The 12486-nt window shown below is 43.3% G+C and overlaps 1 protein-coding gene across 2 annotated transcripts in view; it reads right to left on the bottom strand.

The window, feature by feature from the left end:
* The window catches only part of NUP214 (nucleoporin 214), a 41287-nt gene that overhangs the window by 21738 nt on the left and 7063 nt on the right, over positions 1 to 12486 (bottom strand). For both annotated transcript variants that reach the window (XM_017810199.1, XM_017810200.1), the window contains exons 11-23: positions 10929 to 11090; positions 9407 to 9851; positions 7865 to 8040; positions 7058 to 7149; positions 6648 to 6737; positions 6143 to 6292; positions 5737 to 5895; positions 3462 to 3565; positions 2750 to 2929; positions 2192 to 2277; positions 2005 to 2088; positions 1452 to 1688; positions 587 to 751 (exon numbers count right to left, since the gene is read on the bottom strand). In XM_017810199.1, coding sequence (XP_017665688.1) covers positions 587 to 751; positions 1452 to 1688; positions 2005 to 2088; positions 2192 to 2277; positions 2750 to 2929; positions 3462 to 3565; positions 5737 to 5895; positions 6143 to 6292; positions 6648 to 6737; positions 7058 to 7149; positions 7865 to 8040; positions 9407 to 9851; positions 10929 to 11090 — 2130 coding nt within the window. The remainder of the gene's footprint in view (positions 1 to 586; positions 752 to 1451; positions 1689 to 2004; positions 2089 to 2191; positions 2278 to 2749; positions 2930 to 3461; positions 3566 to 5736; positions 5896 to 6142; positions 6293 to 6647; positions 6738 to 7057; positions 7150 to 7864; positions 8041 to 9406; positions 9852 to 10928; positions 11091 to 12486) is intronic.

Genomic DNA, 12486 nt, shown 5'->3' with positions numbered 1-12486 from the left:
AAGGAGAATAAACTAACCCAATTCCTCTACCAGTAACTGAGTTGTGTGTCTTTTCTGCACTGGCACTGCAGTGCTGGAGAAGCACCAAGAAATGTCTAAAGCTAAACAGGAAAAGCTTAGATTGGGGAACCCTTCTCCTGTCAACTCAAAACCTTACAAGCAAATCCAAGACTTAACAGTTCACCTTCAAATTTAAATTTCAATATTAATTTGTTTTACAATTCAGATCTTTAATTGCATAGCTAATAATGAATAGTTATTAATACAGGCCAGTGACATCCTTTCTCTGCTCTCCAAGAGTTTCCTGCACACAGATCAATGGTTGTGCCAGGACCTCATCAACATTTCTGCCACTGCACAGATGAGAAAGGCAGAAGAAGTTTGAGGTGGGAGTTCCTCAGGCATTTTGTACTAGTAGCTTCCAGGAAGAAGGAAGACAAAGATGCACTGGATAGCTCAGAGATGCAACAACTACAGATCTGCGTCACATTTTGTCTGATGATCTTCTCCTCTGAGAGAAATAAATTCCTGTGAAAGCCACATTCAGCTGCTCAGAGGTCACTTGGGCAATTAGTCATCCTTTTACCTGGGGACTGGTTAGCAGCCATCTGCCTCTGCAGAGCTGCAGCAGCTGCTGCTTGTGGTGCTGGAACAGTGACAGTGGGAGCAGGGGCCCCGTGTTTCACAGTCTTTGTTGCAAGCATTGTGCTGTCTGCCCCTTGTGGTATGATTCTGTTTGAAGACGTAGGCACTAAAAAACAAAATGCACAAAAACATTACAGTCCACTGTATCTCTACAAATCAGGCAAGTCTTTGAAAGCCTTTGCTGAACTGCAGTTCCTCTAAAGTGCACAATTTCCTTCTGACAGGACTGATGTGCAAACCTTTCGAAACAATCAACACTATCTGTCCCTAGCAGTTTTGGTGTATCCCAAGGAATTCAGCAAGTAAGTCTCAATAGATGTCATTTCAGTGCATTAGAGGACTTTAAGTTTGCTGTTACAGACACTTTTGCTGACACTTTATTTTTCTCTCTGGCTTCAAAAATTAAAAAACCTCTCCCACACAAGGAAAACTGAGTGTATGCAAATACAGTTCTTAGTGAGACTTGCTGGGCTCAGAACTCCTAACCTTGGCCACATCAATCAAATGCAGCAGTACTTCAGTTTCCTAGTCTTTAGGGCAGTATTTTAGGTCACTACAATCTGAAAGAACCAGGCTGTCATGAAAACACAGTCAATGAGTCAAGGTCTTTTAGTACTTTTAGCTCAAGTTCATGAGTTAACAATGCCACTCTGCTATTGCTCCTGGGAACTTGGCAGCATAAATCTGCCTCCTGCACTCACTTCTCCAGGGCCTGAAGCACTGGCAATGGATACAGTGGTTAAAGATACCCACAAGAACATACTCAGAATTGGAGAGGCACTGCAAACACAACTCATGCAAAGTACCCAGGGAGAGGTGCTGCTTCCCAAAGGACGGAGACTGAGCCATCAAACCAGGCTGGATAGAGGGAGTTCGGACCACAGGAGCATGACGAGGGATCTGGACTGGAGCAGCCTCTTCTTCCTGGTCCACTGCTTGGGAATCATCATTCTCCAGTGACTGGGAAACTGAGGATGTTGAGCTGACTTCATCCAAATCTTCATAATATCTTGTGGACAGGAAGGCAGATCGAGACAAACTTGCTGCAATATCAGAAACAAAATCATGTGTGTATTAAGTTGAGGGAACCATCCAGCCCAACAGCCACAACAGGTGCACCCTATTTTAGGATGCTCTTCTATTGGCCTGTTTTAATCCTGCATTGTTAGGATTTGACTTCTTAGCTGCCAGGAAAGGCAGCCTTCAACCAGACAGTAACTGAAGAAAATTCTTACTGAGAGCAGATGGGGGAACAGGAAAGGGTTGGAAAGTCAAAAGCTAACTTCAGGACTGAGTCCTACAGCAAGTACTCACCCTCCTGGAAATCACTTCAGACTTCTACATTAACTAAAGGTTTACCTGGAGCTGTAGACCTAATTGGTGGAGTTTTCCTCTTGGCTAGGAAATTCCTCAACTGTGCCTGCTTCACTGGGGACAACTTAGCTGAAAAATGGCAGACAGTTATTAGTCTGTAATCGAACTGCAAGTCAAAAAAAAAAGTAATTCACGTTTATGGTCTGAATGCCAGGAAGAAAGAATAAATTACCAGGTGCTTTAGGCAGAGGTTTGGCTTGTGATTTCAAGGTAGTTTTCATCAAAGCATTGCGCAGGCTTTCAAGGTCGCTGTCAAAACTGGGACAAAACAGAGCAGTGAAAAAACATCAGCAGCAGAAAGAAGCCAAACAAATCAGGAACAGAAGTGGGCCAAAAGAGCCACTAGAAGCACTGGAAGAACAATCCGCTCCTCTAGACACTGTGTGATTTAAACAACTATTTTGGAAACTTCAAGAGCCATTCACTTCTTCCCCCGAACTCAGACAGACAACCAGCAGTATCTCAGCCTGGAGGCTCTATTATCCCATTTACTATAAAACCCCTTAACTTCTAGGGGAAATTTCTGACACAGCATCAAACAGCGTGTCACAGAATATAACCAGTGAGCTTCTATATCGCCCGGGCACAGTTCAGTGTAATTTTTAGGGACATCCTGTCCTCCCATACCATGCCCACAAAACATCACTCTTTGGAGGATGCACCTTTGCACACTGCTAGGGGCAAGAGAGGAGGAGTGTCAACACCACTCAGAAATTCATGTTAGACATACCTCTGAGCACTGCTGAGAGATGTATCGCTGGGAACACTCCACTGAGATGTCTGATTATAGAGGCGGAGCTGCTGCAGGCTGTTCACCAGGTGATTCAGTCTCTTCCTCTGCTGGTTGATTATTTCCCGGTTATTAGCCAGGGTGTTAAACAAAGTCTCTCTCTCAGGAACGATCAGACGCCTGAAGGGATCAGATCAAGAGATAAGGACCATTCTGTCTATCTGGCCACAGGCAGGCAAGCAAACACCTAGTGGTTCTGGCTACTTAAAACTCAGTGAGGTTTGGTGGTTCTGGCGACTTAATGACGTCAAACATGGTTTGGTTTGAACAACAAAGAAGTTCAGTTCATCTCCAATGCATATTTCTCCTTTAGATATGCTGCCCCTTTATTCATTTAGCTCATTTTCTTCATGATGTTTTATCTATTAGTAAGGTTTCATTAGCTACCATCACTGGATTTCTACAAGCCTTACAGGTTCTTTCTATAAGCACTATTTTCACTTAGACAGAAACATAACAATGTATGTAACACGTATGAAGCCAGAGAGTCTAAACCTGTAGCTCCCAGTAGGTGTCTTAGCCAAGCTTTACTCCCAGACCCCTTGAAAAAGATCATACTGTTAAAAGGCTTCTGTCTGTTGATTAGAAACTAATTCCCAATTCACTGATGTGTTCTTTATAGTAGTTCTGTACTCCAACTTCAATTACTTACTTCTGCTTTCTCTTCTGTTCCAGATGCCGATCCCACTCCAAATCCAGAACATCATTCACATCCTGAACAGCAAACTTCACGTACTGGTGCAAGCGCCGGATTTCCTACCGTGTAAGATAAAGTCAGTTTTTAATTCAATTCAGAAATCTCAGCTTCAGAAGCTGAAGACTCTTTGGGTTCATTCAGTCCAAGCCATGCAGCACTTCCCCATATTTCTGCCTGGAAAGTTTTACCAGCACAACAGAACCAAATGTAGAGAAAATTTACTTATCAGTCAATGGGGTACACACAGGGTTTAGCTTGGGCATTTTACCCCAGCTCTCATTTCTCTCTCTAGAAATAATACTTTCCATAATATTTGCAAAACATTGCCAGATCTTTAAAGAAAGGGTTTTACAAACACCAGGCATTGTACAAAACAATCCTTATTTCAAATGTCATTTCACAGAACATGAGTCATTTGCTCCCATTTTATAACGCTGAAACTTCTAACAATTGTAAGTGATCAAAGCTTTGCAGGCAATTCGCAAGGCTCTGGGAGACCAGCGTTCACAGACCATGATTAATGAAAGCATTCACAAATGCTCACAACTCCCACATTAAGGCAAGGAATTAATTTGATTTTTTTATAGGTAGGAAAGAAAAAAAATAAATAAAAAGCAAGCACGGAGAGTAAAGTGACTTATCCATGACCACACAGTTGCACAACTGCCACGGCTAAGCCAGAGACCTCTGGCCTCAAGCCCTGCTCCTTAAACAAACCCAGCACTCAGTCTCATTACTGTCATCCCTCCAGCCTGCCATGGCACGGCCATGACTTGAACTCTGACCTTGTAAATTGGAAATGGCAACTGCAATTGGTTTCAGCTCATCCCAACAGAATGCTCACTTAAAATACGATGATGAAGCAGCCAAGGAACATGGTTTGGGAAAAATTCCACTCCAAGTGTTTTCAAGACACAGCATGAAATTCTAGTCTGACATCCCCAACCTGAAACCAAACCTAGTTCTAATGTGGGCTTAGTGTTACACACTGCCAAGGCCAAGTTTTCTCTCTCCAGCAACTATATAGCAGCAACTCTCTGGATACCAAATCAATATGGCTGGACATCAGAAAATTTTCAGGGTCTTTAAAACTTCATTGAAAACTAAGACACAAAGCTGACTAAGGGAGTTTTTCTCGCCCAGGAGAATGGGGATCATGCAGACTGAGCAAAATTTAAGAGTTAGAGCAGAGCTTTCTCACAGACTTTCAGAAAGTTGACCTGAAAGTTCTCTCCTTACATTCCAGTCCACTTCCACTTCTCTCTCAGTGTGTTAGCCTTTCCTCATGATCCTCTCTCTAGAACAGGGAAACATGCATTTCAAGATTATCTCTGAAGTCACAAGCATAAGCTTGAACTGTTACAGAGACATACTGGACATCAAAGCAAGGGGTGCAATTAAGACTGTGAATCAATCTACAGAACCCAGGTGAAGATCAGAGATCAGACCTGAAAGAAATGACTTTGTGTCAGCTCATTTCTAATAACTGCATGCCTACTCCTGATAACTCCTGCCACAAAGATGACATTCAATTATGCCTTCAGCCTGCCAGTCAAACTTCTTGAGGGGAACTTATCAGTGTATAAAAGACCAAGTATCATTTGTAGGGCACATTCACTCTATTTTGCTTAGGGTTAAACAGCCCTCATCACCAGAGCTGTAACAAAGAGTGCTTCACCCCTATTTTCTTTCATGTCTTTGAAAGCCTCTTTATGTACTGCTGGTTATTTTCCTTTGTGCCCCAGCTTTTAGAATATCATTAAGCTTTATGCTCCACCATCCATGAAATTAACCACACAATTCTGTAAGTCATAATAAATCATCAAATTGTTCCATAAGGCACTTGCTGAAGATAAAAATAATTCCAAGAACTCTTCTATAAAGTGTAGGAAAAAAAACCCAACACTCTTTTATCTGAAATCCCTGAGCAAATATTACAGGCTGAGAAGGAACAGGATGTCAAGAGTCACATTCTAAGCTTAGAATAGACTTGGATCTCAGGTGAACTACTTCCCTTCAGCAGGAGTTTTGAATCACTGCAAACGGCAACAACAGAGAGGAGCTTTAGGAGAAGATTTTCAGAGTGTCTTTAAACTCATGGAAAACAAAGCTCACTGCACTTTTGCTAGACTTTGTTGAAACAGCAAATACCTAGGGCAGAACAACAATGCTGGGCACTTGCACATGCAAACCTCAGTTATATTTTATTTAAAACTCTCTATTTTCGTACCTGAAGCTGTGCTTCACTCTTGGGATCCAAAGGTTTCTTATAGAGCAAGTGTAAATACCCCGAACTACGGTTCTGTTCGTTCTGTTCTTTAGCCTCTTCTACCCCTGCAAATCCCTCCAGCAAGGTTGTCTTCAGAATACTAATATCTCCGTGAAGTGACTGCAATTAGAAATAGAACAGATGGGACAAGGTTCAAAGTAGGTTCTCATTGCCATCTCCAGCACAAGGGCTTTTGCAAGCATCTGCCTGAAAGCACAAATGCAAATGTCACCCCCACATTAACAGGGCAGAGTCAGATGTTCCATCTACATCAGTTCAGCTTTGGCAGGTTAAGTAGGAACATCAGGTGAGGAACAGCCACTGCTGAGGAGCTAAATGGTTCACAGTTTGAAGATACCCTGCTCACCTCTGTTGTCTCTTTAATTTCCAAGAGGAAGGTGTGAAGATCATCTGACTCGGTTCGCAACATCTTCATTTCCTCTGGAGTTCCAACTTGGAAACAGGCTTTGGAAGTCCGGGCCTTCAGCTCCTCCATCTCCTTTTGAAAATGTGCAATCTGCAAAGTCAAGAGGAAGAAAGTGCAGCCAATGAAACACAGCAGGGTCTGGAACAAATGTCACAGCTCCTGGATCATGCTTCAATTGCACCACGAACACCCGTCACTTTGCAGCCAAAGCGGGAAATTTCTCTTGAATGTTTAACAGGAAAGAACAGTCCATCTTTTTAGCACAGTGAGTGAAGATGACTGAAGAGGACACACGGACAGCAACTACAAACCAGGCTGATTATCTTGGGAAAAATTTCCATTCTGATTCCTAAGCTGCTTACAGGCACCATCAGAACACAGCTGAACTGAAGTGTCTGTGGTCTTAACAGTTTCTAAAATGTAGAAAACTGTTTCAAAGTCTCACCTCCTCTCTGATTCCTGCTATGACAGGGTCTGAATCCTTCCACTGGTGGGTCTGTTTTTCTAAAGCTGCATTGGGGAGTGCTGATTTGCCCTGGGGAAAAAAAAAAACAAAACCAATATTAAAGGATATATCCATTGCAACAGGGAGCTTAGAATACCAACAAAGGCCTCATGTTGGAAACTACATTCAGACACCAGATAACTCTGATTATAACAACACAGATCAAAACACAACTCTCTGAAGACATGCAGAGAACATTGTTTTAGAACCACAGATTTGCTGTTATTTAAATGTCAAAAGCTAGCTAATTCTTGGACCTAAGAATACTAATTCCGTCCAAGGAATTCTAAGCAATTGATGGGCCATGCAAAATATTCACCCTCTGAAGAACCCAGTCCAGTCCCTGTTACCTGAGCAGAGCTTGGCTTTGCTGCAGACGGGGTGATTTTGGGTGTCTTCTGTACTAAGGAAGCTGAAGGAACATTTTGAGCAGGACGTGCCACTGGAATTTAAGAGAAACAGTAATTTATGAACTTATACAAAGGTTGAAAAAACAGGTTGTGATCAGACACATAATCACTGCTGTCAAATCCAACAGCAGCAGTGCTATGGGCCCTAGCCCAAGAACACACCTTCCTCAGGTGCCTTTTCACTCCCATCTAGTGACAACTGGCTAACAGAAAAACTGCCACTTGGCAGTAAACCCAGTAAAAACTGCTAACAGTAAAAACTGCTACTCTACAGTGGCTGGCTGTACCACTCCTGAGGACCTCGAGACCCCCAGTCACACAACCATTTGAGAGATGGAATATCATTCTGCTAAGAAGTGAGTGCCATCTGATTTGAACTCATTTGTGATCCTTTTGAACTCTAGTCAATCCAGATGCAAAGAAAGGCATCAATTTGTGTGACTGCCCAGAAACATCCATAATCAGAGCTGCATTACAGAGCCCTGAAAATGCCAGAACTTGTGGATGAATGTAAGCAGCTGAACATAATTGTTTCACATATGTCTCTCTGAGGGATGAAGAGCACAAATGGAAAAACTGCTCAGTTTCAAGACTAAATGCATCACACCACTACAGTGTGCCAATCAGGAGGGCCATTAAAGCAAGAAAACCAAGAAAGAAAGAAGCCAAATAAAGCTCTCTATGTCCTAAAACTTTTAGAACATTGTTTATAATGCACTATTCCCAACAACAGGATCAGCCTCCTACCCGTGGGAGGCACAGGGGATGAAGTCTTCAGTGGTGTAGCAGGAGAGGCTGGGACAGGTGTGGACTGGCTCAGAGAACCTCCAGAAGCAGGTTTTGAAGTGGTTGAGAAGGAAAACATTGTGGAAGTGCATTGGCCACTGCTGCTTGTGGGAGAAGAGGTGTCTACAGCAGTGAACCTGAAACAAAAAGCAGAACATCTCTCAGCTCTGAACTGATCCTGCTGCCTCCCTCCCTCCCTCCAAAATGAAGCATTAAGTTCCCATGAATTAGCATCCACTGGAATCAGCAACAACTCAAGTTCCAGCTATAACACCAGGAGGGTAGCTTCTGGAGATGGTGGGGAGGAGCCACTCAGGATAATTTCTGAATACATGGAACCACAAAGACCTCTACCACAGACCCACCCAGTGAGCAAAAGCCAAATGCCAGCAAAAAGTACTACACTGCTTCAAAATGCACCTCGTCATTTCGCACCAACTATAGCAAATCTGAGCTGCCCTTCAGTGTCGTCCTCACAGCAAGGCTCAAGCAGAAATTCTGCAAGATGAATTTCTATTCATCTGCAAACTCATCTCCTCAAGGCAGCCAGTTTAAATATTCAGCCAATTCACTGGTGTATCATTTGCTTTATACACAAAATATAAAAAGCCCTAAGAGCTCCCATCAGATCCTGGTGTAGTAAAGATTTTCCAAATTAAAAAAAAAAAATCATTTGAACCATTGGAAATTTCTTGTGATACATTTACATAAAAGTTGCTTTCTATAAAAAGCAGCTTCAATTAACATAGCTCTGTGTTTTAAACCATTTTTTCTAAAAACAGAGAGCAAGTCTCAGGAGTTGGAGGGAAGAGTGGGTATATGAAATCTGAGAAAATTCACTCAAACCCATTTTGCACAGTTTCTAATCAATATTATTTGTTTTAGTTGGTGTGAACGAGCTTTAAAGATTCCAGATTCTGTGTTCAGTGACCAAGCATCCATTTAGGAACCAACCCAAAAGGTCTGGCACCTTCTCTGTTGAACACAGGAGTGGCAAAGCCATCCATCAACTGTGGATACAGCTTCCCCTCAGCTCTCCAAGTTACTCTTCAGGTTGGGGGAAGGAACCTTCAAACACTCTTGTGCTATCACCACCTCAATAAATCAGTCCCAGACAGAAGGGATTTCAAATCCCAGAGTTTTTAACCATGATTTGCATCAAACCAAGGCATGGAATTACCGTTTGATGCCTATGAAGAAGACACATAAAAAAACCCTCCTAGGTCTCAGGCAGTTTGGCAAATTATCAGTCTAATTTTTGGCATTGTCCCTTCACTTATATCCTACCCATGAACATAACCTCTGGCATGGGAAGCACTGAGGGTTTTCACAGCTGAGACAGCTACATCTTAAAGATAGGCTTCCTCAGTGCTTTCTTGGGAGCATAGAGAACAGCTGTCAAGGCAAAAAGCCAGACACCATCTTCAGAACTACCATACAATATCCATGCCTAGAGCAATTTAAGAAGTAACCAGCCCCTGCATTCACTGTTTATCTATTTACTTCTCGTTGAGGTTCACTTTGACTGAAGAAGCTGAAGGTGCAAAAGGTGACTTCTGTGCAGCAGGAGCTGTGGAGAGCGGTGGCCCAGGTGAGCTGTCTGCAGCTGGCTTAAAGTTCATGGATCCAAAAGGAAAGGAGGTGGCAGTAGCTGTAGTGGTGCCCACAGGAGGAGTTGTGGATGCCTTAGAAGCAGCAGAGGAGAATGTTGCTGCTCCAGTCTGAGCAGGAGTCTGGGCTTGCTTGGAGGCATCAGTGGCAAAGGGGTACGGTGGAGGATCACTGCCCGAGGAGCCAGGTGTCTTCACAGCCGAAGGCATGAAGGAAAAAGCAGCTGTTCCACCCCCTGTGGGAGGCTGACTTGAGGCAGGAGTAGCAGGAGCAACACCTGGTACTGTGTCAGGCTTTAGAGAAGTTGGAGGAGTGGTTGGAGTTGGGGCAGTGATTCCTGCAAAAAGACAAATTGGAAAGGAGGAGACTCGTCTGGCTGCACTGACTAATGGCAGAAGGTATTGCAAGGCCAAATGTTGTTTGATGGGGACAGCTCAGCACTGCCTCACTCACTGGACAGACAGCACAGTGAGGAAGAGAGATGGCAGAGCTGGGCCTGCAGTCCCCAAACTCAGCAAGTGATACAGAAAGCGCTCACAGTCCAAGTCACGATCAATACTACAATCTGTCCAGATTAATGTTGTCTGCAGTTTCCTGTGAAAAGGCTTCACCTCTCTCCATTGATTTTGATGAGGTTCCTGCCATCTCAAGTAAAACAGGCAATCAGCACACAAGCCAGCCAGCGCTGCAGAGGGGCAGGCTGCCAAACAGCAGCATTGGGGTTGGGGAAGGAGAAGCAAATTTGGGCTTAGAGACAAAAATGATGCTTTTGCAGTTATTACTCCTGCACTCAGACAAGCAAAACAATCAGCTTATCTGCCTACCCCCGCACTGGAAACTGCCTATGTCACACTACACAGGGCAACACATCTATAATTCAAAACAAAACTACTATTCTTCACCTGCTGACACAATTTTCACAGAGCTGCAGAAAGCTATCGTTTAAGTAAGGTTTGCTGCAGCCAAACACCTTAGTTTGCATCATGACCTCCTGTGGCAAAAGCATGGAGGAAAACCATCGCCTCTCTGAAGTGTGCAGACCACGCTCTGGGTCTGTAAAGTGCTTGATCCTCGTCCCCAGGCAGAGCCTGCAGCCCCTGCTGCAGCTAGAATCATGCACCCCAAAGCTGGACAAAGGGCCTCCTAAAACTGCTTTGACTCTGTTCTCCAAAGGTTGAGTCTAAGAGCACAGCCTGCAAAGTGCCTGAGATCCTACAACAGACAGGACTAGATGATTTCACACTGATGCACAAAGGACACAGAACAGTCCTGGGAGCACAAAGCACCCATCATTACATAGAAAAAAAAAGAAATGTTTTCTGTGACCACATACATGTCTGACTACCAAACTGACAGACGAAGACGACACAGATCCACAAATGCAAGTGTTCCCCTACCCCACTGGAGCACTTACCTGCTGACTTTGGAACTCTCTCTCCTGCCAACTGCAGTGGCTCTGGGGTCACAATAAGTGACCTGACCCCTGGGTTTTGGTTGATCATGTAAAACGGGCAGAGCACACCGTCCGTAGAGAGCAAGATCAGAACTGGAGCTGGGGCAAGGATCTTGTCATCACCTGCCAGAGACCACATATGTAAGTCCTGCAGTCAAAGTTTCTTGTTCTGTTCCTACTGGCATTGCCACCTTAATGTGACTTGATGAGTACAATATTTCCTACATTTCTCCCTTCTCGATTTTATTTGTATTTTTGTTCCCTTGCTTCTCTATGAAATGCCCGTTTTTTTTCTTTTTCCTTTTGTTGTCCTTTCTGTTCCTGACTTCATGTTTCATAAATTCATAGATGAAGAGTTATTTTGGCACTCAGATGTCACCTCCTGAATGACAAAGTCCAAATTCCACCCATGAATTCCTGTGCCAAGCTTTTTCATATTTTGAAGCAGTCCTTTTTCCTCACTGATATGCTGCTCCCTCCTTCAATCCTCTGTCCCTTTCAGCAGTCCCCATATTCCAGTGGGTCCTGTCACCTCATTAACATTCATATCCATAAAGTACCAAAGAGAATTGCTACATAGGAAGCTTCTTAACTTTAAAGAAAGCCAACATCAAACAAATATCCTTGTGATCTGAACCTCTGATATAAAATACTTGTGTTATTTGCAGCTGCTCTGTGAGTCTGCTTCAGTTAAAAAATTCTCAGCACAGTTAAACGCTCCCTATATTTCTAAATAAAAAAGTCAATAATGGTTTAACTGCCTTTAATTAAACAAAAAACCTCATATAATCTAGAATGCAGGAAAAATCTGCTATAATCATGGTGCCTTGTTTGTCAGGCAGTGCAGTGGATGGCCATGTTTCTTTACCTATTGATTCTTCAAGAAAAGCATGCTAGGGAAGGGCAGTTTCCACATGGGAACAAGCTACAGGACAAAAGAGGTTTGTTTGCAACCTAAACTTGCTGTGAACTGCAAAGCCAATTGGTTGCACTCTGTGAGAATACAGAGAATGTGTTAGTAAAAAGCTTCTCCAAAAGCCTTTCTAAAAACCCTACAGGTTTTAAAAATCTGTCCTGACAGATTCCTTAATCCAGCAACTGTATAGATTAACAGAGAAAAGGCTTCAAATTCAATTTGGCATTCAAGTACAAAGTTTGACCTCAATTCCCTACTGTAGGTTTTCATTCAGGTAAAGTTCTCAGTTAACTGGCACCCTCCTGTGCTCTTCAGGAACTCCTGACTGCAGTACCTTCCACTCTGCCTGAAGGCATCTCTATTTCAATCTGTCTCTGGGTTTCAAGGGAGAGTTCTCAGAATTCACTAAGATACAACACAGTAGCTCAGATGTAGCTTCAGACTCTGACAAGGTGCTCAGAAGAGCCTTCAGGCAGCACAGAAGGTACAGCAACAGTGCAGCTGCCTAGATGTAGAGCACAGCAGGGTTTAGGCAGTACAGACCCTGTGCTTTAATGCAGAATTAAAACCTACACATTCACCTCAACAATCTTTGCTGTTTCT

This window comes from Lepidothrix coronata, unplaced genomic scaffold (genome assembly GCF_001604755.1).
Source record: "Lepidothrix coronata isolate B3197 unplaced genomic scaffold, Lepidothrix_coronata-1.0 Scaffold28, whole genome shotgun sequence".
In the NCBI taxonomy this organism is placed as follows: Eukaryota; Metazoa; Chordata; class Aves; order Passeriformes; family Pipridae; genus Lepidothrix; species Lepidothrix coronata.
The sequence above is the reverse complement of the archived record's forward strand: the minus strand, read 5'-3'. Positions and strand labels throughout refer to the sequence as shown.